This window comes from Oryzias latipes, chromosome 19 (assembly GCF_002234675.1).
Source record: "Oryzias latipes chromosome 19, ASM223467v1".
Lineage (NCBI taxonomy): Eukaryota > Metazoa > Chordata > Actinopteri > Beloniformes > Adrianichthyidae > Oryzias > Oryzias latipes.
Window position 1 is genome coordinate 16,217,723 of NC_019877.2, and position 24,195 is coordinate 16,241,917.

The 24,195-nt window shown below is 38.3% G+C and overlaps 2 protein-coding genes across 5 annotated transcripts in view; one reads left to right on the forward strand and one right to left on the reverse strand.

Annotated features, from left to right (window-relative positions):
- Positions 1–1,196: 1,196 nt before the first annotated feature.
- Positions 1,197–23,598, reverse strand: LOC101165768 (plexin domain-containing protein 1). The gene is made up of 13 exons (XM_004080608.4): positions 23,303–23,598; positions 14,044–14,204; positions 4,330–4,473; positions 4,176–4,245; positions 3,945–4,067; positions 3,737–3,855; positions 3,556–3,652; positions 3,386–3,481; positions 3,230–3,311; positions 3,078–3,138; positions 2,885–3,005; positions 2,051–2,211; positions 1,197–1,958 (listed from the first exon to the last, which is right to left on the reverse strand). The coding sequence occupies exons 1-13, from the start codon at positions 23,376–23,378 to the stop codon at positions 1,833–1,835; spliced, it is 1,437 nt and encodes a 478-aa protein (XP_004080656.1). The 5' UTR covers positions 23,379–23,598; the 3' UTR covers positions 1,197–1,832.
- LOC101171950 (dickkopf-related protein 3-like) overlaps positions 7,819–24,195 on the forward strand; it is a 35,146-nt gene continuing 18,769 nt past the window's right edge. The window contains exons 1-2 of one of the 4 annotated variants that reach the window (XM_020712029.2): positions 7,819–9,409; positions 18,777–18,846. The gene's annotated coding sequence lies outside the window, so the exon portion shown is untranslated. The remainder of the gene's footprint in view (positions 9,410–18,776; positions 18,847–24,195) is intronic. The other 3 variants (XM_020712031.2, XM_020712030.2, XM_020712032.2) reach the window with 3 other exon arrangements.

The window sequence follows — 24,195 nt, forward strand, 5'->3', positions numbered from 1 at the left end:
AGGGTGAAGGATGGGTTGGGGTTTTTATTGTAATGTTGTGTGTTTACTGTTTTGTGTGTTTAGTGTTAAAGCGCTTCGAGCTGCACAAAGTGCATGAGAAGCGCTATTTTATAAATAAAGTTTGATTTGATTTGATTTGATTTGACTTGTGCACAACTTAAAATAAAAAATATGATTGCAACATTTTGTTTTATGTTTGACATACCAAACTTGTTTGGAATACCATTTGTCTTTGTTTTGAATACTACTCTTGCTTGTCTTGAATACAAAATTTCCCCTGTCAGCAAACTGTAAAAAATACGTCACAGGGTCACAGGCATATACTGAGTTTAACTGAGAGCATGCGCTTTAAGCCCCTTTCAGTAAACTAAAACAGAATTAAAAGTTGGATATTCTGATCCTTTTTTGTGAGTGTGCATGGGTGTGTGAATGTGGCCCTGCAACAGGCTGGCGACCTCTCCAGGATGTCCCCTGCCGCCACCCACAAGTGGCTGGGATAGGCTCCGGTAGCCCGTGACCCCGAAAGGGATAAAACGGTTTTAGAAGATGAATGAATGAACATTCTGATCCCACTGACGTTATTTTTATTTTCTTAATTTGATCTCTTTATGACTGAAACGGTCAGATGCCAGTTAGCCTACTTTACCTCTGAGTTAGCTAAGCTGTTTTTGTTTTGTTATCCTCTCAATATCAGACAATTTTGACAGACATGCACCTTTTTGTATTACACCTAATGAGTAGAGTGCCATGTCTGCTACCGCCATCTGGGCTTTTTTCTGCCCCTTCTGTGTCTGAAACTATCCGCTCGATTTATATGCCCGGACTCGAAGTATATGCTTGTTAACCAAGTCACGTATTTTTGATGGTGAGTTACCAGGAGAAATTTCGTGTTCAAGACAGAGAAAAGTTGTAGTCAAAACAAAGACAAATCGTATTCACAACAGATATTTTAAACATAAAACAACATTTTGTATTCATTTTTTTCTGCAAAGTTGTGCACAAAGTATTAATTTTTGGACAACATTTTCTTTATGATTATGTTTAATTTTGACAGATTCCTCACCCCATCCATATGACAGACGGGAGACTTGTCCATGGTGTAGCCTACCTTCACCTAACTCTGGCTGGGATAGCAGTAACTTTGAAGATGAAGCAGGTTTGAAAAACAGATTGATGACTGTTCTTGATCAAACAAATCAACATCCACACTGATCAGTTTTATTAGAAGACATTTACACTAAAGAGAGTCAAAGAAAATTCTTGGAATTTGATTACACTTAAATTCATTTATACAACTTTTCTCCACGATGAGCATTTTATTCACTATCATTTATGTAGCTAGATATATGTTGAAGAGAAGTCCACATATAAGCAGCATTCATAAACAAAGGCTAGTGCAGTTAAGAAAACAGCATAATTAACTCAATGAAATGGATGATAACAGGAACACAAAGTTAAACTGAGCTGTATATTGGTTTGCAGAATGAAGGCTTGTTTCATTTATTCCCTGACAGCATTTATGGGTCTTGACCAGGTACTCCTTTGCATCTCATCATGTTGGTAAAATCTAGTCCTTACCAACATGACCCTTCAACCCTTGAGTCACACGGCTAAATCAGTGACTGAAAACAACATGAAAACAATCACGAGAAAGAAGGAAAGAGGCTTTGAGAGCAGTTACAGTAAACACTCTCCAGCCACAAAGGTTGGAGCAATGACATCGTGTGTCAGCGGTGCACCTCATTTTCCATATTCAGCCTTGTTTGGTTCTTCTATAATCCCAAGATCATTTGCGTTCTTCCTCCTCAAGAGTCTGAGTGAGTCCAAGGTTCTTAGCAGCACTGCTCCGCTTCGATGAAGCCTTCCTTTTCATGAACACCAAACTCCACTTCAGCATAACTGGAGTGGCATCCTTGGTTGCGGAACTTTGTGGAAGGCCAGTAGTTTGGTGTGTGTCGCTGCATAAAGCAGACAATTACATTTTTTACAATTGTTATGTTTAATAACAAACGGAATGCACGATCATGTGCGGAAGTTTGTCTTTCCTCACCTGCATGAGGTAGAACGGTGGAGCAATTGTGGGATGGGTATTGATGTAGTAAACAGCCAGCAAGGTCAAAGTCACAAGCAGAACTAATGCAGCCACTACACCTGCTATGATGGCCGTGTTCTCATTTATCCCCTTGTGGCTTGGAAGATCGATTGGTAAATCTGGGAATGCAAACAAGAAAATAGTTTTTTTTGTAGTGACCTAAGAAAAATGTCTGCATAAAAATTACTTTTTTAAAAACAAAAGATGAAAAACAGAAGTTTTATTTACAACACAAAACAAATTCAATTCAATCCAATTTGAAATCACTCATTTGGGAAAATGACAAAAATTGCTAAATGCACTTATCTTTTTTTTCCTTCTGGATTCACCTACAATTATGATATACACCTATTGATGCACAGTAACACATGTGTGCTTTCTTGCAGAAACCAGCAACACAGTAAAAAACAAATACTTAAGAGGTTTAAGGTGCTGTTTTTTTGTTGTTTTTTGGGGGGGCATAATTTAGTTTTTTTGAGTACTTTTGGATTGTTTTTTTGTCTTTTTCTGTTTTCGTGTGCTGTGGGAGGTTTTCTTATTTTTGTGTAAATAATTTCTCTTACATTCTTTTACAACAAGAACACTGAATAAAAAAGGTCATTTGAATCCAAAACATTAGTTAACTACATGAAAATATCAACTAACTGAGTTTGCTCAAAGTATGAGTTTAGTGGCATTTTAAATCAATCTACTGATGTATTAATTATTATTTTTCAGCATTCAGATTCAGATTTAGCCAAATCATTTTGTCCAAATTGGACCTCAGTGCTTTCTTTGTTTCTAGTAACTCACTCCTGGTAACAAGATCTTCTGAAGGTGTTGCTGAAGGTGTTGGACCTGGAGATGAGTGGTTGAATGGACTCATAGATCCCTCAGATTCCACTGGGTTGAAATCCTCACAGGTTCCTGTGGCCTATGTGAACATCCACAAAACAAATGGTAAGATGTTTGCTACACACTATTTTAGAACAGTAGATCGTTTCACCTCCTTGGTGCAGTTGTATTCCAACCACTCGAGTCTGTGGCGATCTATACCATCTGAGCACCTGAAATTCAGTAAGAGACCCAATGAAAGAAGATTGAATCAAGACTTAATGTCAAGACAAGTATAGTGAATAGTACAAGTTTTTGTTTTACCGCTGGAGAGTGTTGCACCAGCCACAGCCAGTTGTCAGGTTGGATTTCAGACAGAGGTCACAGGACGTGTGCTGGAGACAAGCTGTAGGGATCAGATGCTTCATTATGAGAGGGGAGTAAGTTACGCTAACAGCAATTTAGTTGTTGAACACTCACTGGGCAAAGGGATGAACTCAAACGCAGATCTGCTGACAATCTTTGTGGCGTCAATTTCAACCCTATGATATTCGTAGATGGTGCGCCGCTTTATGCCTTTAAGACAAAACTGAAAACTTGAAACAACTCTATGATATTTACAAATAAATAAAAACCAAACAATTGCTGACCTGGCATTGATGCAGGATGAAAGGCCATGAATGCGTCTGACAGTCCTACTTTGACAGGATGCTCAGGGGAATTCATTTTTTCCACTGGTATGGGTATCTTAAAGAACAAAATGCTTAAAAATATATGCTTAGGTTGATGAACTGCACAGATCAACAAAGCCAGTTAAAATAAAGAGCTCACATCTCTGTAGTTAAAAACGATGGTGCCATTACTGTGGAGGGCTGCCTGGAACGTAAAAGATCCTTCATTCTCTCTGTCCTTCAGCCGCACTTTGTCCCACTGCACCACAAACAAATTTCCTGAGCAAAAAGGCAAAAATGATTACGGTTAAAGGTCAATTAAAAGCTTTCAAACAGTCAATGAGAATTCTAGCAACGCTTCAACATACCGTTGTCTGAATATCTCACTGTTGAGTTAGTGGAGGAGCTCGGATCGAAATTGGCCATGAGAGGTGCAGCGTATTGTGTAGCTGTCAACATTCGATGAGTAATGTCGCCCATGAAGATGAACCCTGTTAACAAAACACTCATTTTGATGATTTATAAAGATTTATCTGTTTAAATCTGAAACCAGATGGGTACTGCAATAATACCATAATAATAACACAAAATCAAATCACCTCCAGTTGCTACAATTATCTGTCTCAAGTAGTGTCCATAAAAAGGAAAATCAAAAGACAGAGCCACCCTCTGGGAAAAATAGCAGAAAAATTATCATTGATTTAGTTTAAATTTGGTTTAAATGTGGCATGCCAGCTTGTGCTCTGGTCTTACCGCTGCCTGTCGGTGTGTGTTGGACAGGATGCCATGGATTTTAACCTGACTCCTGTGTAGACTATCTAGATCCACCCATAAACTGTCTGCCTGTCTGTCTGTAGGACCAAAGCTCTTCCATGTGTAGTATTTCTGCGAGTCCTCCTGAAAATTTTGAACACAAGAAGAGAATTTATTTAATAAAAGTTTGGTTGAGGTGTGTTCAATCAGTAGCTTTAAAACAGTATTTAGGTTGGAAGTAAGAGTTCAATACAAAAAAATTTGATTAAGTTTCCTTGAATACAGAAGAAGCAGAAGGGATCAATTTATTCATCTTCTTAAACCACTGAATCCCTTTTGGGGTAACAGGGAGCCTGGCCCGCCTACTGTTGGGCAAAGGCGGGCTGGACCCTGGACACGTCGCCATTCTGTCACAGGGCCACACAATCACACCTGAGGCAATTTAGAGACTAGCAGGAAATTATAACAAATTAAGATGATGTTTTGTCTTGTTTGTGTAGTATTTTAAAAATTTCAATAGTATTTAGCTGTATCCCTTACTGAAATACAAAAACAAGGTTTTTAAAACTGCATAATTCTTTAAATTTTTATATTAGAATTTTTAAAAAAAAATTTGCATTCAATTCTTTAACACCAGAGCTTTAGCTTCAGTGTTGACAATCCTTCAACCACCGTTTACGCAGGTAAAATTTTTTTCAAATGTTTCCACAGGTAAAGTAATTCCAGCTGATTCTGTTGTGTTGAACAGCGGCTTTGCACAGTTATGCAGAACATTACGTTATTGACGGGTTGCATACTGGTGCAAAACCAATAATAAAAACACTTTTCTTCAAGAGTTTCAGTACATCAGAGAGCAAGTGTTAATTTAGGAGTGACCAGCAACTTCTCCAGTGTTAAACAATTACATTTTGTTTAATTTAATTGAAATAAAGCTTAAACCTTGTGATTAACTTTGTTTATGTCTTTTTTCTCCACGTTGCTAATTCCCTTTCACTCCAGGTGAGGTTTGTGTATTCTTAACCCTTGTGCTATCCTAGGCACTTTAACATTGGGAGTTGGTTCATCTAGACCCACTAGACATACCTTTTTTCTTCAATGATTTGTGATCTTCACTGGTGTCCATGGATTACATGAAATCTTTCCATCTTTGTCATGGTAGGGAGAACACGTCAATGTAAGGGTTGGATCATCTAAGATAGCACAAGGTGTTACGTATCTCCAGTGTCTGTGGCATTTTCAATGTGAAGTACTCCTCAAGGTGACGGAGAGCAATGGTTCTGGGGTTTAGAGTGTGTTCAGAAAGTGGAGCAGTTAAATGAAGAGCTCTCAGCTCTTTGGCTGCTCCACATAGAGTAAATGACCTACTTTTTTCTGTCATTTTCCACCGGCTGAAGCCAACCTGCATTTTCTGGAGGTGCAGATTTTCAGGTGAAGAATCTGATCAGAAGCTGCTGTCTCACAGCTGACTGATTTATGGAAAAGTGCAGACTGGACCAAAGGTGGAAATGAGGATCAGACTTCTCTGTGAGAAACTAACAGCAGCTGTATAGCAGAATCACTTGCAATCTCGTCCAAGTGAGTCATTCACATACATGTGTGTGCACAAGCACGCGCACAAATGCGTGCATGAGCAGGCAAAGGCAAACACTGTAAATTGGCAGGAGGACTTTGTCTGTTTTCAATTTCAAATTCAGTGCAAGAGGAAAAAATGAACAATACAGATCTTCTAGACTGAATTTAATAGATCAAGTGAGAGATAACTGCAGTACATTAAGCAAAAACAAAAAATGCACAACAAAAATACTTTGAATGAACAAATAAATTAAATTTAAGATTAGGTGAATTGAGTTTTGAATTTGGTAGAGTAACTTTTCAGCTTAATGTTGACAAAACAAGTCAGAAAAATATTGTGAAGAATAGTTAGAAACTGCCTTTAATTTTTATTCCACTAATGGTTTAAACTTAATTCACTGAGCATGTATTGTCATCTCAAAATTATATTACATTTGAAGAAAGCACAGCCAAGCTATTGTTCTAACAGTTTATTCTCATCCTCCCTCTTTTCTGTGCATATGTTTTCTGCTGAGCAGGCCTCAGACTTATCTTCACTTTAGCCTTGGAGTTTCTCTCCAGCAGTAAACTGTGGGCGTGATTTTCACACGAGGTCCATCGGACGATCTTCTGAATATGCAAATGCAGGGTTTTTATACCAAGCCCATCCCTGAGCTCGTGGGTTCGGACTTTGAATGCACCATGTTCATCTGTCTGTCCCCTTCGTGATTGTGCGAAGTAAAACCTCCACAAAAGATAAGTAACTGTCTCTGAGTCGTTATTCATTTATTTCTGTGTGCAAGAAACTGACGGGTACGAACCTAAAATTTAATACAGTCCTTTCTAGAGAATCCAGTTTCTTCACAAATATGTATTTAAATGAATTTATTTGTTCTTTTTCTGTTTTAAATTGAATACCTAACATGTCAGAATGCTTTTTAAGGTTATTTTGTGTAAAAAGTTCATTTATCAAGTTATGTGGGTTAATAGAGATGTGTGCTTTTGGTTTTAAATGATTCACATTTTCAGCCTTTTTGTTGCAACTCCACTGAAAGACAAAGCTTTTCTAGGTTTAATGTTTTTTATAAAAAATTTTTTTTTTGTTTCTTGTTTTTTTCATTTGTTATTTATTGATTTTGTAGGTTCACTACTGGGATGACTGAAGGTTAAACACAGGGGATGACCCAATTACTTCTGGTTGGAAGCAAATTTCAAGTGCACTGTGAAAACAAGTTAAAAACAATTTCCTCTTTTAGTCCAATGTTACGGAGCCCATGTCTTGACATTGAAAAACTAAAATATATCTCGTTCCCACAAATTTATATCTTGTTCCCACAAATTAATAGTCTGTTCCCACGAAATAATATTTCGTTCCCTCGAAATAATTGTTTCGTGTCAACGAAATAATTTAATCGTGCGAACGAAATAAATATTCACACCACAAGTCATTCATAAACAAGGATATGCTCTCCGTCCTGCCACAAAAACCGCTGCCAGCGGTAACTTCTGTCTCTGTGACCCATTCGTTTGAGAAAGGAAAAAGAAAAACAAGAATGATCAATTTATTATTGTCTGAATGAATACAAGAAAAATATCATAAGTTGTAGAATGCCCAAGCTTTGTGCTTCGCCATACCACAGCGATTCACCGGACACAGCTCCTAGCTCCGCCGCAGAACTCTTTTGCTTGTCATACTAGCCTTCAGATGTAAAGCGACTGCCAACGAGTATGTTAATAAAAGACAAGTCCTGAATATTATTATTCCTATTCAACGCTAAATTACAATATCCCATATATGCCGTTATGACAAGCTTTTTCTGCCACAATTATCACAAAAATCCACGTGAGATTGCGCGCGGGGGGGGGGGGGGGGGGGGGGGGGGCTGTCGATCAATACAGACCATGAATTTCTGCTTTTTTTTTTTTTTTGGATGCTGGTGTGCCGCGGGATTTTTGTCAGGGTTAAAGTGTGCCGTGGCTCAAAAAAGGTTGAAAAACACTGAACTAGGGCATGGGTTTCAGAACACTTAGACTGGAAACATAACTTGACAGGAATATAACAGAATTTATTCTGGGAAGAAACAACTGGCATATTCCCCCGTGGCCTGTCTTTTAACCGGGGGGTTCGTGAGTTTAAACGAATTGGACACTGTGCGACTTGGTGACCTTGACCCCCGCAGTAGAGGCATAACCCCTCATCACGGCGTTTGTTACGTTCTTCCGCTGAAAGGCGAGAGACACCGATCTGCATAGGTTCACCAGGGGTTTTACGTTGGAGGTTCTGTGGTGGGAGTTCCAGTGAGGACAGCTGTGGAGTACTGACCATGGTGGTCTTACGAGCAGGATACGAGCGTTCATGTTGACGTTCTTTTAGTCTGATATCAGAGCGCAAGGCGGCGGCTACAAGTTCCTCAAAAGATAGGGCTTCTGGTTGGGTACATAAATGATCTTTTATGATTTCATTGAGTGACTGGTAAAAAACACCTCGCAGGGCGGGATCTGTCCAACCTGCCTCTACCGCCAGGATGCGAAAATCTACCACGTGGTCGCTGACGGACCGGTTGCGCTGTTTCAGATTGAGAAGTCGCCTAGTGGCTTCCTCTTGCTTGCAAGGCTGGTCGAAAACTAGTCTGAACTCACCAATGAAGCGTTTGAACGGCAAGTGGGTGATGGGGTTGGCTGCGAGGAAGGCTTGAGCCCACTGGAGTGCCTTACTTCTCAGGGAATTCACAACCAACGTAATCTTGCTATGGTCCGAGTGATAATATCTGGGAGCCTGCTGAAATAAGAGTTGACATTGGAGTAGAAAGCCTCCACAATTTTCTACATCACCCAAAAACGGTTCTGGCTGGAGTCTGTAGTTTTCCGGGTTTGAGGAGGAAGCGGAAGTTCCCAGGTTGACAGAGGGTGGAGCGGGGACTGGAGCTGCGGAACCAGAAAATTGTCCAGTTAATTCTAATAAAGTTTGTGTCACACCGTCGAGACGGCGAAAAAGGTCTTGTTGAGCTGAATCCATTTGGGAAAGGGCGTCGGCTTGGTGTCCTAACAAGATGCCTTGGTGACTTATGGCCAGACGGAGTCCTTCCGGGTCAGCTGGGTCGGGGTTTTGGCCAGTTCGTTCTGTCATGATCTGAACTAGGTGGACCCAGATGCTGTAACCCGGAAGGAAGAGGCAGATAGGTGAAAGTTAAGTAATGGGTTTTATTTTGAAAGGGCCGGCGGATCCAGGAGGGGGATGTGGCGTAGAGCTTGACGAGGAGTCTTCGGCCCGCGGTGTACACGTGAGTTTTTCTGCGGCGGGATCAGCACTCTTGACGGCGGCGATAATGGAGTTCTTGACGGTGGCGTGGCAGGAGATCTTGACGGTGGCGTGGCTGGAGTTCTGGAGGAGCGTGGCGGACTTCAGCTTCTGCTCGAGATGGTAGTGGACTCGGGTTACTCTCGTGGAGAAACGGCAGACCATCAGGGTTAACGAACTGGCGAAGAAAGCTTGAGGTGGATCTCCTTAAATAGCAGGTGTGTAGATGAGGTGAGTAGTAACAGCTGCGAGTCGTGAGCAGAGCTGGGAGGGGGAGGATCCTGACGGGCCACCATGACAAACGGAATATTAATTTGTGGGAACAAGATAATAATTTGTGGGAACAAGATATTAATTTGTGGGAACAAGATGTATTTTATTTTTTCCATGTCATTCCTCCATAATTCCTACCATGTATGCAAGCAAACTTCACTGCCCAACCCATACTTCTGGTTAAATCTAACAGATTTAGATATAACCTATGGCTAAAGTTAGATTTAGGGGTTTACAATCCCTCTTTTTGGGTGAGGGTTTTCGAATGGATTAAGCTTTTCATAAATATTTGAGTTTGAATTTTCATGATGCTTTTATTTTTATTTTTTTATTGAAGCTATATTCTGTTAGTGTTTTTAAGAGATCAGTCCAGCATCATATGCAAAGGAGGCCTGCCAATTTTCTTTATCCTCCTGTGAGTTTTTCAATATAGCAAGGTGACAAGAAACTTTGGAGTTTAATGTCAGCTTGTTACACCAGATGTTCACAGCTGCAAAAATTGTATTTAAAGATTTTATATGTAAATTGCCACATGTTGTAACAAATAATCTTCACACAGAGTTATAACATAAATTGACAGGTTACTGAAGAAATGTATTTCTTCCTTGAAACTAACTCACTTGGAACTAAACTTTCTCTGGAGCGGTTTTTGCTAACAAAGTTACAGTGGTTACAATTATATTCTAGGTCAGTGTTTTTCAACCTGTTTTAAACCAAGGCACACTTTATCCTTGAGAAAAATCCCACTGCATACCAGCATCCAAAAATGAAAAAAGGAAAAATTCAAAGACTGTATTGATGTACAGTCCCTCCGCATTCTCACGTGCATTTTTGTGATAATTGTGGCAGTTATGCTGGAAGTTGCAGCTGTTTTTTCTGAAAGATGTAATAAAAGTTTAGTTAGTTTTCCGTAATAATTTTTGAAATTTTACTCTGGTAGTTGTTTTTCCCTTCAGTTTATTAACATGCAATTTTATGTAACCTCACAATAAAAAAAAAAAAATTCTTTCTAAATAGTGATTCATTTTTTTATATTTATTTCAATGTTAGGGCAAAAGCAACTGTATTTTTTTGAACAATTCCATGATCACAATATGTTCGATAAAATTTACACAAAAATAACATTATATTTATGTTTTCTGTAGCTACACAAAAAGTGAACATGTCAAAGTTTTATTAGTTTTTCAATTGTTTTAATCAAAGATGAAGTCTTTGGAAACTTTAACAAAATGTTTTTGTTTCTTTTTATATGATTACATTGTTTCAATTTAGTTTAATTGTGTCAGTTGGCCACTTCACCGTAATCCTGTTTCTTAAATGTTGTTATTACTTCTTCTTAAGTTTAACATATAAAATAATCCAGACCTCTTTAGAAAAATGTTTCAGTTAGAAAGATGACTTGGACCAAACACTGGGATGTTTGTTGAGACGCTGTCACTTTAACACAATGCATCATGGGAGATGTGGTGCGAAAACTGCTGCAGATGGCAGACTGACTCGCTTCTCTGAGCTCATTGTTTTGTTTACTTGTTCCACGGTCTGACACCGGATCCCGTGGAAAGCTACAACGCTAAAGACAAGCTTTACATGGTATTTTTTTGGAACTGAGAGACTTTACGAGCTAAATTGGAACAAGGAAGTGAAGACTTTAACCACTTCTGATTGGTCAGAATGATGACGTATGCTTAAGCCTCCAAGAATAATTGGTGGAGACAGTTAAAGGGGCGGGCCTTTTCCGAAAACAGAGCTGAAGCTGCGGCTAAATCGCGGTACCGTCATTATTATCAAAGTGTCTTTAATAGAATCAAATAAACACAAAAAAAAAAGTATTTTATGATCTTTAGTATTCCTAACTACTCAGTGTTTTATCAGGGCCTGTTTGGATGAACAAAGAGGTGATATCCTGGAGATGGTTAATGTTTTTAGATCAGTTAATGAGGGCAATTTCCCACGGCACACCTGACAATCTCCCAGTGCACGCTGGTTGAAAAACACGGCTCTAGGTTACCCGTTTTAGGGTCCAAAAGTTGATGCTGATGAAAGTACTCTTTCAAACATTTGTGACATAACATGCTTTCAAAAATACATCCTTGAAGGTGAAGTTACCCAGGAGTGGCAAAAGCTCCTCAGTTCAAGGCCTAGTGGGAACCTTTCTGTGTTGAGTTTGTATATTCTCTCTGTGCATCTGTTAGTTTAATTAAAGTGGACTTGAAATTGTTTAGTATAGTGTAGTAGTATATTGTAGTGTTAAATAAAGGATTGTATGTCTTTGTCTAGTGCTGCATCAATTTAAGAGCTCATTCAGGGTGAATATGGCTTTGTCCAAAAAGAGCTTCAAGAGTGGTTGTAATAAACTAAGAGAAGAGGTGAAAATGGCTTTTGCTCAAAATAGCTGGAAAAGATGCCAGTAACGATAGTATTTCATTTTACAGTAGTACCACTGTAAAATAAAATACTCTAGAGTATCTGTCTACTGTGATTTATCTTACAGTTTTATTATTGTAAAATCAAATACAGTATGCAGAAATTCTACTGTACTGGCTGCCTCCCAACACCAAAACTGCTATACCGGCCTCCTGGAAGCCAGTGTAGTGACCGTGCAATCGCTCCAGTCCCATGAGCTTTCCGACAGGGTACACCCTGGCGACCTGTCCAGGGTGTACCCTGCCTTTGCCCAACAAAAGCCGGGACAGGCTCCGGCAACCCCGTAGCCCAGAAAGGGAAACGGAGGGTTAAGAAAATGGATGGATGTTCAGGACGAGAATGGTCGCATCGATCAGGCATTTTGGATTTGTATTTTACCCACTGATACAGTCACTGAAAACGTCACATGCCCAAAACTGAGTCCCTAAGTTGTTGATGTGATAGGTTAACCTCACCAAAGTTTAAACTTTTTAACTCTTGAGCTACAAGTGATACCCAAATCTCACCGCGACACTTAAATTGCGCTGCTGCCTGACTGACAAGTCGCAGCAAGACCTCAGCTGCCGTCGCTACATTGATTTAACGTAGAAACTCAACGCCCCTGGTGTGCAAATTGCGTTCGGTGTGATTGCAGCTTTAGGGTTGCCAGTTAAAATAAAGTTTTTTTTTCGAAGAATATTGGAGGACTTTTTTTCAGGACAAGGACTTCCTGACATGGGCGTTGTTGTCTGCAGCCAAGTTCTTTTGGCTTTGTATGTTAATATGTTCTGTAAACATACAAGCTAGCAGGCTAACAATGGCATCAATGATGGAAAAAGAGAGAGAATAAGGACACACTAAGTTCAACAATCGCAGAAAGAACCAACTGGAAAGCTGAAGAGACTGAGAACTAAAAACCAGCTGAAGATGGTAAGGGATGTGGAGACATGGCATGCAAGAAGAAGCAGGGCATTACTTTCCACAGGAAAAAAACACTAAAATATAACATAAAACTTCAGCATCTACTGATCTCTATTTTGTGGAAAAGGAAGGAATGAGGGAATCAAAGGTGTGAAGAGCATGTCAATAGCATCACTGTTGGTTGTGTATTCTGGTCTGGAATAACATTAATCATCACACAATATTTTTAGTTAATTCTGCAGTTATGCAGACTGCACATGAAGTGGACATCCGACAGGATTAACTTTGTGTCTTCCTATTTCACGGTTTAACCTGATTAAACTATGAGAAACTCCTCTGTATGTTTTTCTTCCATTGCAGATTGTTTTCCCTCATTATGACATTGCTGCTTCCTACACAAGCGCATAAACAGGACACACAGCTTCTCACTAAATGTGTGTGGAGGGATTTTTGCTGTGTTTAATTTGCAAATAGGCTGCAGTTATGACATATTTGGTGAAGAATCATGTTACATAACCTGTGTTCATGAGTTTTTACTTCATAAACTGAGTTCTTGTTGCTGCTTCAGAGATGATAGGTTTTCTCTTAAGCTACCCACGCATGTTCTTAAACGAACTGAACACGCATCGGGTTTAGCCCATGGTATTCACAGTGGAGAAGCAGCAAGGGGCTTCTTCTTCTTTTCCTTTTTATGCTGTTTACTAGTACATCTCCGCCACCCACAGTTGGAAGTGGCTTAGTGCGAAATGTCAAGGTGGCGCAATTCTTGTGAATCTACCTCCAGGCTTTTTCTTTCACAGCTCTATTCCCACATATGAAAAACTTGGTGTCATATAATTTTGCCCGGGCACAAACTGCAATTAATTTCTCCTCCAAGATCAATTTTCAAATGGTTGGCACTTCCATGCATTAAAAGGGATGTCATTCATACGTCACTACCAAATCTGATCTGGTCAAAGCTCAAGTGGTTTAACTTGCAACCCGTGTTTAATGGCTGTGCGTTTTGGCCGTAGAGCCCGAAAACTGTTGTAGAAACTTGCTTAGCTACACTCACGTGTTAGAGTTTTCTACAAAGAAGCCTGAAACACGTTTCCGTGCATTTACTTTTTATTGGAAGTGGCCTCTTGAATGCGAGTTGCAGAGGGTGGTGTGAAAAGTATTTTGAGGAGTGGAAGTTAAACTGTCTATGGTTAGCAATGTTTTTGTATCATCACTTTTAATTTACAAAGAAAAATGCTGAAATTCTGTTCTGTTTTCTCACATCTTACCACTATGTGTGTCATGTTGTCAGGCAGGGTACTGATATCGACTCCTTCAGTCTGTGCACTGCGAGCCTCTCTATGTTTTTGGTGACTCTGCTGGTCCCCCCTGGTTCTGTGGAAGCTCGACAAATCTCCATTTGCTCGCAGAGCAGGCCCACTTTGAGTATCTGCAACAAGACAAGCATGATGGAATTTAGGAGAAGGAAAACAATAGTGAAAAACCAAATGCATCTTTAGCTTTGCAAGAAGGGTTCCTTGTTATCACCTTTTGCAAATTGTCAGACAAGTGCAGAAACTTTGAGACTATAATATTTAATTCTTGGAGGGTGAATGAAATGTATCTGAAAATATTGTCTGTTGTTGGTAATCAAAATTTTTTTCTTCAAATTAAATGTTTGCATCTGTTTTTTGTTAGTTCTAGTCATTTATATCACTGACAAGCACAGATTAAATCCTCATTTAGAATTCTCGCAGGAAAAACTCAAACACATTTTATAAAAACATATTGATTTAATTTAGGCCACCAAAGAAAAGTGCTCAGATTCTATTTCTTAATTTATTCTGTATCTACCTGCAGAGGTAGGGGGGTCAACCTCTGATCAGACGATTGCAGGTTTGATTCCAGCCTTGCCCTCCCATGTGATGAAATGTCCTTGGGCAAGACACTGAACCCCACATTACCTCTGGTGGTTATAGGTTGGTGATTATATTTTTGTGTCCACCTTCAGAGTTTTTCTATCACAGCTCAACATCTTCTGAAGTATAAAAATATTAGACATCTGTTCAGCAGATCTCAGACTGATATTTATATCTTCAAGTGATCCATGGCTCCTTGTTTTCAGGCCGCTGATGTGAAATCAGCAGAACTTGTTGATGGTTCAGCAGGACTGGATGCTTCTGAAGTGGAGCTGAATCCAGTTTCATGTTTAAATGAAACTGAAACACAGAGCCAAACAAAATAAAATCATGGATGGATTACAACGAATTATCTTTGAACCTAGATAAAACCAAAGTGATGTTTTTTTGGTAACTACAAAGCCAATACTAAGCTCTCAATTAAAATAAATAATGTCTTAATGGAGAAGTGTTACAGAAATCAAATCCTTAGGGCTTTTTATCGATGACAACTTAAGTTGGAAGCTACACATTAGACACATACAAACTAAAGTCTAAACTATTTCAGTATTTCATAAATAAATCTTAACACATATTAGAATACAACTGTAGATATTTATTGCACTGCTTCTTAATATTGCCATATTTCACCTACTGTGTAGAAATTTGGGGGAATAATTATGAGAGCTCACAAGATCCTTTTTACTTTAAAAATGAGCCATCAGAATTATACATAAAGCGGGCTATCTTGATCATACAAACAATTTATTTTATCAATCCAGACTTTTAAAACTACCTTGTAGTTTACACTGTCAATATAACCTAACCTGACAGAATCAAATTTAAAAGGATTTATGCTAAAGTAACAAGCCAACATATGTTTTCCATGCAACTGTAATTGTCACTTGAAAAAGTTATAGTAAATAAAAAATGAGTTATTTAACATTAAGGAGTAGTTGAATTTATTTTTCATTACATTTAGTCACACGTATAAGTTATATCTGGCCCTTTGAGGACAACCACTATGCTGATGTGGCCCTCGGTGAAAATGAGTTTGACACCCCTGTTCTAGAGCCTGTGGGAAATCGTTACCATTCAATATCCAACAACAGTTCTTAGATAATGAAGGGGGAGGGATGAAGGAACTTCAAGATCAAATTGATGAGAACCACAAAGAAAGGTTTCTGTGTGTCGTTGTGTGGCACTAAACTTTGGAATGGGTTAAGTAATGAGCTGCAATGATGTGCAAATATCCAAATATTCAAGAAAATTTATAAAGAAACTCTGATTTCACGATATAAAGATAAGAGGACTTAAGGACCAACAGGTGTTTGAATAATTCCAAATACATGTGTGAACTTGATTGTGGTGAAATTATTAAAGCTCTTTTAATTACAACCAATGAATATTACATTGTGTAATGTGCAATAATGATTACTGAAATGTTTTAATTACAATCAATAAGCTATTGATTTTCTTTACTTGGTCTGCATTGTTTACCAATTATTACTGGTTTAATGTGATAATGTGTTCTAATAATAATCAATGGTTATTACGTAACGGTTACCGTTGCTGTTTACTGAAATCATGACTGAATGTTTTCTGAAGATAATAAATCATTACTAAGCACTGGATTTTGTTATTTGAAAAGAATCTATCTGGTCAGAAACGGATTACAAAAATTATGTAAAACTATAAAATGAGTTAACTCAGTAAGGGTGGGATTATTTAAGCTTGCTTCTTCCCACTTCTTTTCAACTCCTAATTTGAAAGTGCCTAGGATAGCACAAGGGTTAAAAAAATCATATTACAGAGATGGTGACTACCTGACGACCCCAGAGACCTGCTATAGTGGGTTTAATGGGTCTCTGCTGCCCCATTAAACCCACTATAGTTGGGTTTTATCAGAGGTTGATCGAAGGGTCAGAATAATATTTCAAGCGTTTGTCAGGCTTTTAATGAAATGGAAGCCCTTTATTATTATTTTTGTTTATTAATCTGATGCTGTCACATTAGTATATTTTGTAAAGTAAAAGCATTTAAATGGTGAATACTTAAGAAACGCTTTGCTAACTTTCTTGAAGGCCCAAAGCACTTTATAATCAAAAGCCCATTCACACATCCACACACACTATTGATGGCGGATCCACTGACGAATACTGGCACCAACCTATAACCACTAGGAGTAATGTGGGGTTGTGTTTTGCTCAAAGATACTTTGACACATGGGCAGGCAAGGTGGGAACCAAACCAAGCAATCTTCCAATCAGAAGTAGACTGCCTGACCGCTTCACCACGGCAACCCCACATAAGCAAAGTCATACAAACGTATTTGAATACACTTATCATTCATTTTTTGCTAGTCAGACATATTGTTGTGATTATGTAATGGGGTGTCACTATTAAATCTCTTAATTCATGAATCAATTTATATTCCAAGGATCCAACCAGAATGATCTGTCTGAAGCAAATTGTTTATTGAATTGACCTATAAACCATTATAGAATCCCTTCAAAATAAAATAAATTGATTATATCATTGATTCATTCATGAATGAATGAATTGATTATATCGATCTTGAAAATAACAATTGGATTGAGGCACGGTGTCAGAAGTCAGAGCTTTGTGTCGTCAATGACCAGAGGGGGTCTGGTCATTGACGAAATCATCTCCAGAGTTCTGAGTGTACTTCATCTCCCAGCAACCCTGGCACATAGTTTCTGGATGCCACACACCTGACTTTCATTTAACATCACTTACAGTATACTTAAACACTGCACTGAGCCTCACTCAGTGCGGACATTTGTTTGTGCCACTCTGCCTGCAGTACTGAGCGTTATATCCGGACTTAATCTTCTGAGCCTGTTTCGTCTTTGACTCAGTTTGCCTGCTTGTCTGGATCCTGACAACTCTTGTTTCTCTTATGCTCCCATGGTCGCTAATGACCCCTGCCTGCCTGACCCTGATTTAGTTTTGTGGACTTTTACCTGAGCCAATAAAGTAGACAACACACGTGATGCAGCAAAACTGATCAAACCATCATCACAGACCAATTTGTGGAAACACTTTGAATTTTGAAGACCTGTGACCATGCAGTGTGGTATATTGTTCTAATAATGTTCCATTTGTAAAAAATCTTTTCTAATCTGTTTATTAAAATAATAGCCTTTAACAAATGTTTAACTTCCAAATAATTCCAAATAATAATTTCCCAATTTTTAAATGTTCAAAATACACAGAGCTTTGTAGGTCACTGGCTGAGGTAAGGCAGAGGAAGGTTCAAATATTTTAAACTGCTTCCTGAAACTCTGACTTATTTATTTACGTCACCAATACCTGCTTAGTGATACTCCTACCAAACTTTTGCTGAAAGATCCTGCATTTCTTTTACTTAAATTACCCACAATGCCCAAAATGACGAACCGGTATGTGAGCTAAAGACAAGCTCTTTCATTGTCAAATTGGGACAAGAAAATCAAATGTAGAGAAATGGTTGTACACTCAAGGGAGATCTGTCTAATGAGGAGTCTTGCTTGATCATGTTGCCCTCAAAGATTTTTTTTTCCTACAACTAAAGAGCCACAGGCTTCTTAATAGGTCAGACTGACAATCAAACAGTACAGTGTTACGGCTAGAACTACGGAAACCCAAGTGCAGAGAGGAATCAGGATGAGTCTCTGGAATGCGGCAAGAAGCGATTTCATAAATAACAGAAAACGCCACAAGATGGGAATAGGAAAACAAAACTCCTCGTAAGAGGGAAAACTGCAAAATACAAAAATGAGAACAACTAAGCAAAGTAAAAAACTAAAACAAAACAAAGGACAAGCAGACCTCAGTGTCGGCTGAGCAGGAAAACCACAGACCTAACAGGGACACACCAACAATGAGGACTGAGTGACTTCAATTCAAATAAGCTTGATTACAAAGTGCAGGCAGCTGTGCACTCCTCCACAGAGAGCACCAGGTAGGGGAGGGAGGAATAATCCAGGAGGAGTGACAGCTGACCTGCAAAACACAGAGGCAGTCAAAAAAAAACAACAAACTGTGTCACACAAAACAAATGTAAAACTTTAAAATGATCTTTTACAGACTTAGTTTTTTTTCTTGGATTCTTTTTTCAGGTCACCATGAATGAAGACTAACAAAAAAAACATCTAAAAAAGATGGAACAGAGATGACTTTTGACGTGAGGTAAAGTTGTGTTGGTCTGGTAAACACACGTGCACATTGACTTATTGCAAAGAATGTGCTAACTTGTGCAAAAATAGCATCTGTGCTGCATGTGAAACAGAAATTCCATTGACTAAGATGTGACATACCTGTTAATAAATAGTGCATGGCTTTACTGTGAATATGAACATACTTGCTGATCGGATGCATAAAAATAATCCTGACATTTATCTAAATTAGGAATTTCCTTGTCAAAAACCAGAACAATGTTATTTTTAATTTAAGATGCTGCACAATGGCAGATTTCTCTGCTCCCTAAATCCAACATATCTTGCTTTGCCAGCAGTGCTGACTGGCATTCCTGCTGGCTTGTGGGTTTTTTTTTTGTTTTTTTTTTTACTATGAAAATGTGCTTCCTATTTTGAGCAAGCTGCATAGCAGTTGGTGTCCATTGTATCAGCATCCACAAATGTATCTGCATTGCAGCATCCACTGATAGTGCGTGTTGAGTGTCACATCAAATGAGGACGCAGCACACCAAGCCACACACATTGTTCCATAAATGTGAAAAAGTGCATTAAATTACCCTATTTATCTTATTTCCTGCTCTAAGTCTTTAGTTTTGACACACATGAATTACTCCTTTTATCAACCTTTTGTATGATTTGAACTGTTTCTGTATGCATTTTTATTTCCTATGTTATCATTTTTGAATGATATTTTACGAAAGCGGCATGTGACCAAACTTTTGACTTCAATACAAAAAAAATTGTAGTATTTATTTTACTTAAATTGTACCATTTTGTATGGGGTTTTTTTTATAGGCAAGGATTTGCTTTGGTTTTTAAGTTCTTTTTTCATCTAGAGTTATTTAATATGCTATATTTTGCAAGCTAAGGCACCAACATACAGTTCTAAATGTTGTTCACATTCAGATTCCTTTAAGTGGTAGATTTTTCAACATATTAGAATGTTTGGATGAGCTCCTTCACTTAAAGCTATACTGACACACAACTGACACAGGCGTGTGCATTTAGCCCATAGTGTTCACACTGGACAAGCAGGGAGGGGTGTTTCTTTTTTCGTCTTTGTCTTTTTCTACTGTCTACCTCTTACAGTTGGAAGACGCTTGGTGTGAAATGTAAAAGCAGTGTAAATCTTGCAAACCTTGCTCCAGGCTTTGTTTTTCACAGCTCTATTCTGACATATTAACAACATGGCATCATATAATTCCGACTGGACACAAACTGCAATTATTAAATTGTCCTCCATGATCAATTCTCAATCTGATGGCACTTTTCTGAATTACAAAGGACCATTGACTATATAGGTGAACTTGACCGAATGAGTATGACATTACCAGTGGCGATTTCTCCAATGGGCAATGTGGGCTGTCGCCCAGGGGGCAATTAAGTAGGGAAAAAAAAGCAAAGGTAGGGTGCCCCTACTGTCGTGGCAATTTGCTGATATAATGGAATTATTTTCTGCTCCGCTTTTTTGTGTAAAAGACAGAGAGCATCTGTGATTTGTGAATGTCTAATTCCTTTGTCTTGATCTTATTTTTTTGGATTCAAAATTGTTTTGTTTAAGTGAAACTGCTTTATTTTATGTTTTGATTTTATTTGGACGTGACATCGCAATTTTTTTGCTAAACGTCCGTTGCCATCTTAGAACCAGAATTTGTTGTAAGCTGTGATTGGTTCCAATTGGTCTGAATCCACATTTTTATGGCAACCACTCTCAAATCAGGAGTGAGCACATCCCCATCCACTGACAGTGGGCTTGGGAGAATCTTTCAATCAAATGCTTTGAATGTTCGACGCGAGACCACATACTTTTATTGAGGCATTTGATTGGTCAACTTGCGCTACTGCAAATATATCATGAAAAAAAAATCAGCAATAGCAACAACATGTTAAAAAGAAGGTAGCAGAGCAAGAATGGTTGTTGTTAAAAAAATAATGACTGAGTAATAGCTGTTTATTTCTTAATAGAAGTTTCTTGGATTTGGGCTTTTAGGACCAACAGTACTTCCTGTTTGGAACATGAAGGGGAAGGGCTCAATCAGTCCAGTTCTCTAATACAGTCAATGGAAAGGACGCTACTCAAGTCCCTGATTGTTTGAAGTTACTGGCCACACGTTTTGCACGTAGAGCCCAAAAATGGTTGTAAAAGCTTGTGTAATTACATGTGAACGCAAGCATTTTAAACGGAGAAGCCTGAAACACTCATTTACGTTCGTTTACATAGACCTTTCAAGTGGTTTCTTAAACGTATGTTTCAGAGGCCAATGTGAAAGTAGCTTCAGTTCAGTAAAGAGCCTCCAGAAAATCTAGCACTGTCAATTGGACAAAAACATATTTAAAAATTTTTCTTTTTTAATTCGAAAACATGTTCAAGTCTTGATAGAGCATTTTTGGTTCTCAGTGGCCTTTTATAGAAATTTTGATCTCCGAGAAATACACGTTAAACATCTAAATTCATGATTCCTTAAAAAAATTGAAGAAAAAAATAAAAGTTTATTTTAATTTTGGATTATAAAAATGTGTCTTAAAGTAAAACTGAAGCTCATGGTGTGGGAGAGTCATTTGGCACATTTTAGCATGAAACTGCAGTAACCATGACACGCAATAACAAACACTGGCAGCCAGAGTGATAGAGAACCACAAAGAAAAGGAAAATCGAACACTCAGATAAATACCTCCAGATCATCTTGACTTCAGATGTTTTTTGTTTTAAACAATGAGCTGTTGGAAAGCCTATCTTTTATGTACATTCGGTGCTAAGCTTCTTCTTTGTTCTGTGATGTAATTTATTTCAGTTTTAGTGGACTTGTTAAGTCTTACTTCTCCTGTTTTTACAACTACTGCACATGGATGGTTTAATCAAACAATAAGTGAAATGTTGACCTGGAATGATATGCAAGTCTTAGAAAATTTTAATCACATTTCGTCTTTATTTTCATTTTTATTGATCTACAAATCGACTGTTTATGTTTCAAGTTATAAGTCTTGGCTGTTGTTCTGTCCTGAGACCTGGGCAGGACTCAGTTTATTCTCATTACTTTGAAAACCTTTGATATGTTCAAGAGTTCTTCAGCATTTACCGTAAGTTTATTTAGGTTTTTTTTGTTGTATGTTGAGGTAAGTCGTTCATCATTATTTACTTAAGCTTGTGTCACACTCATTTTGGTTATCAGTTTATGGGTCTGTTTTGAAGTCATGACATCAGTATGATTTTAAAAAATGATTTGGCAAATCAGAATTTTTTTTATATAATTGGCTGGTTTAAAAGAGCGGAAAGTATACAGGATAAAGATGAGATGACATGATGATATGTTTTGCTTATATTTTAAACATAACTAGTATTTCTTTTTCAAGAACAGACAGAATAGAATTTAATTTTTGGCTTGGTAGAAAAGCCCGAAAGTAACATCTTTTACCACCTAATGCTATTTTTTCATAACCTAGTCTTTATTCTGAGGTACATCTCCAACTTTGATCTCTGCCTTTACTTCTTCAGGTGAAGCGGAGAACTGCAGTTGGCTGAACTTGAACGTTTCTGTCGCTTAGGAGTTGCAGATGTGTGGGCGGTCTTGACCGTCCTGACCTTTAGAGAAAACGGGAACAGCTTTGCAAACAATTTCATGCAAGCCTGCTAAAGTATTAACTGTAAAAAAGATTTGGCCCAGTCTCCAGACAGTGATAATGGAATGAAGGGTCTTTTGCTCAAATTCAGTGACTGGGAGAATAGCCTCCTATATTTATATAGGCCTCCGAAATATCCTACATTTCAAATACTCTTTATACAATTCTGAAACTGTCTAGAGCTGGCATTGATGTTTACTCATTTTTTCTTATCAGAGTATGTAAAAAGTTTTAAATTGTGCTGCAGAATGTTGTGCTTCACTAGAAGAGGTCTCTGCGTGCTGGGCTGTCCTCTGCCATGCAAGGCCCTTGATCAGAGGAACTGGGACCACAGAAGAAACCAGAGAAACTGGAGCAGCACTGTTTGTCAGTGGAGGAGTAGCAACGGAAGAGAGGGGGCCGGCTAAAAATAATATTCTCTACGGAGAACAGAAATATATACAGTAACATATCGAGTTGCAGGCATCCCTCTAACAACAGTGCACATAATTAACATGCTGAAAATGCACAAAGCATACAAAAATTATTTAAAAACTATTTCTTTCTAAAGAGTTCTTTTTAACTACTTTTAGCATTTTCTGGTTAATCTCAATTTCCTCTAAAAATGTATCTTTATTTCAATTAAAAGGCATCTTGACTGTTTGCAAAGAAATAAGAATTTGCAAGTCCAGTATCACAAAATCTCTGCTTGTTGCCAGATATCATGACATCAAATTCAGGTCAAGTAATTTTCCTCCAGCTGTCATGTGCTCTTTGCATCAGCCTACTTTCCACAAAACATTGTTGAATGTAGGAGAACCAGCATGAATGTGTGTTTGATTCAATCTTACCTGTTCGCTCTTGAGCTAAGACTGTCCCCAGCTCAGCCTGGCAAAGGGAGATGAGGAGAACGGCATAAAGCCCCATGTCCAGAAGGCGCTTCTCCCTCCTTTTCCTGCTTCTGTCACTCCGCTTCTTCTCGCTTCTCTTCTTAGTTTAAAGAATGTCTCACTCCTCCTCTCCTCTCCCCCACCTTTTTCTTTTTTTTCCTGCACTCACATACACACTTCCTGACTTAAGCCAAGGTTTGCTGTTTTCCTGGCTCCTCATGTATGCCCTCTTTGCTCAGTCTGTGTTTGGGTGCTCAGAATTATTTCTAGGGTGATGAAAATTGCAAAAAATAGATGGATAAAAGTAGAGCTGGATGCCTCTTCTTTGCTCTTTTTTTACTCAAGCATTTTTACATTTTCATACCCCATGAAGCAGTTCTGTGTTCCTCCATTTTATGGGGAGGGATTCTTCTTGCGGTTTTCTTTCTGTCTGTCTTGGAGAAAATCGTCAAAGTTTTGCTATGCCTTTCCAAAAAGGAAATATGTTCATACTTCTCCCCTTTCCTCTCCCTCTTGCTCTCTTTTATCTTAAAGCAGGGGTCTCAAACTCAATTTACTTGGGGACCACTGAAGGCAGGGTCTAGCTCAGGCTGGGACCTTAAGGTGTGGACCTTTAGAGCACACACGCAACTTGTGAGTGTCTGAAAGCCAGTAAATTTGTATGGAACATTTACTATACTACTAACTATACTCTATTATTAACTGTATTCTGTAGAAAATGTACTTATAAAACTCTCATTCAAATTAAATAAAATACGTAAAAAAGTCAATAAGTAAACAGTAATACATTTCTGTTTATTTAGTCTGCTATGTCTGCTGTTTTCTGATTTAAACGTCCTCATTAACACAGTTCA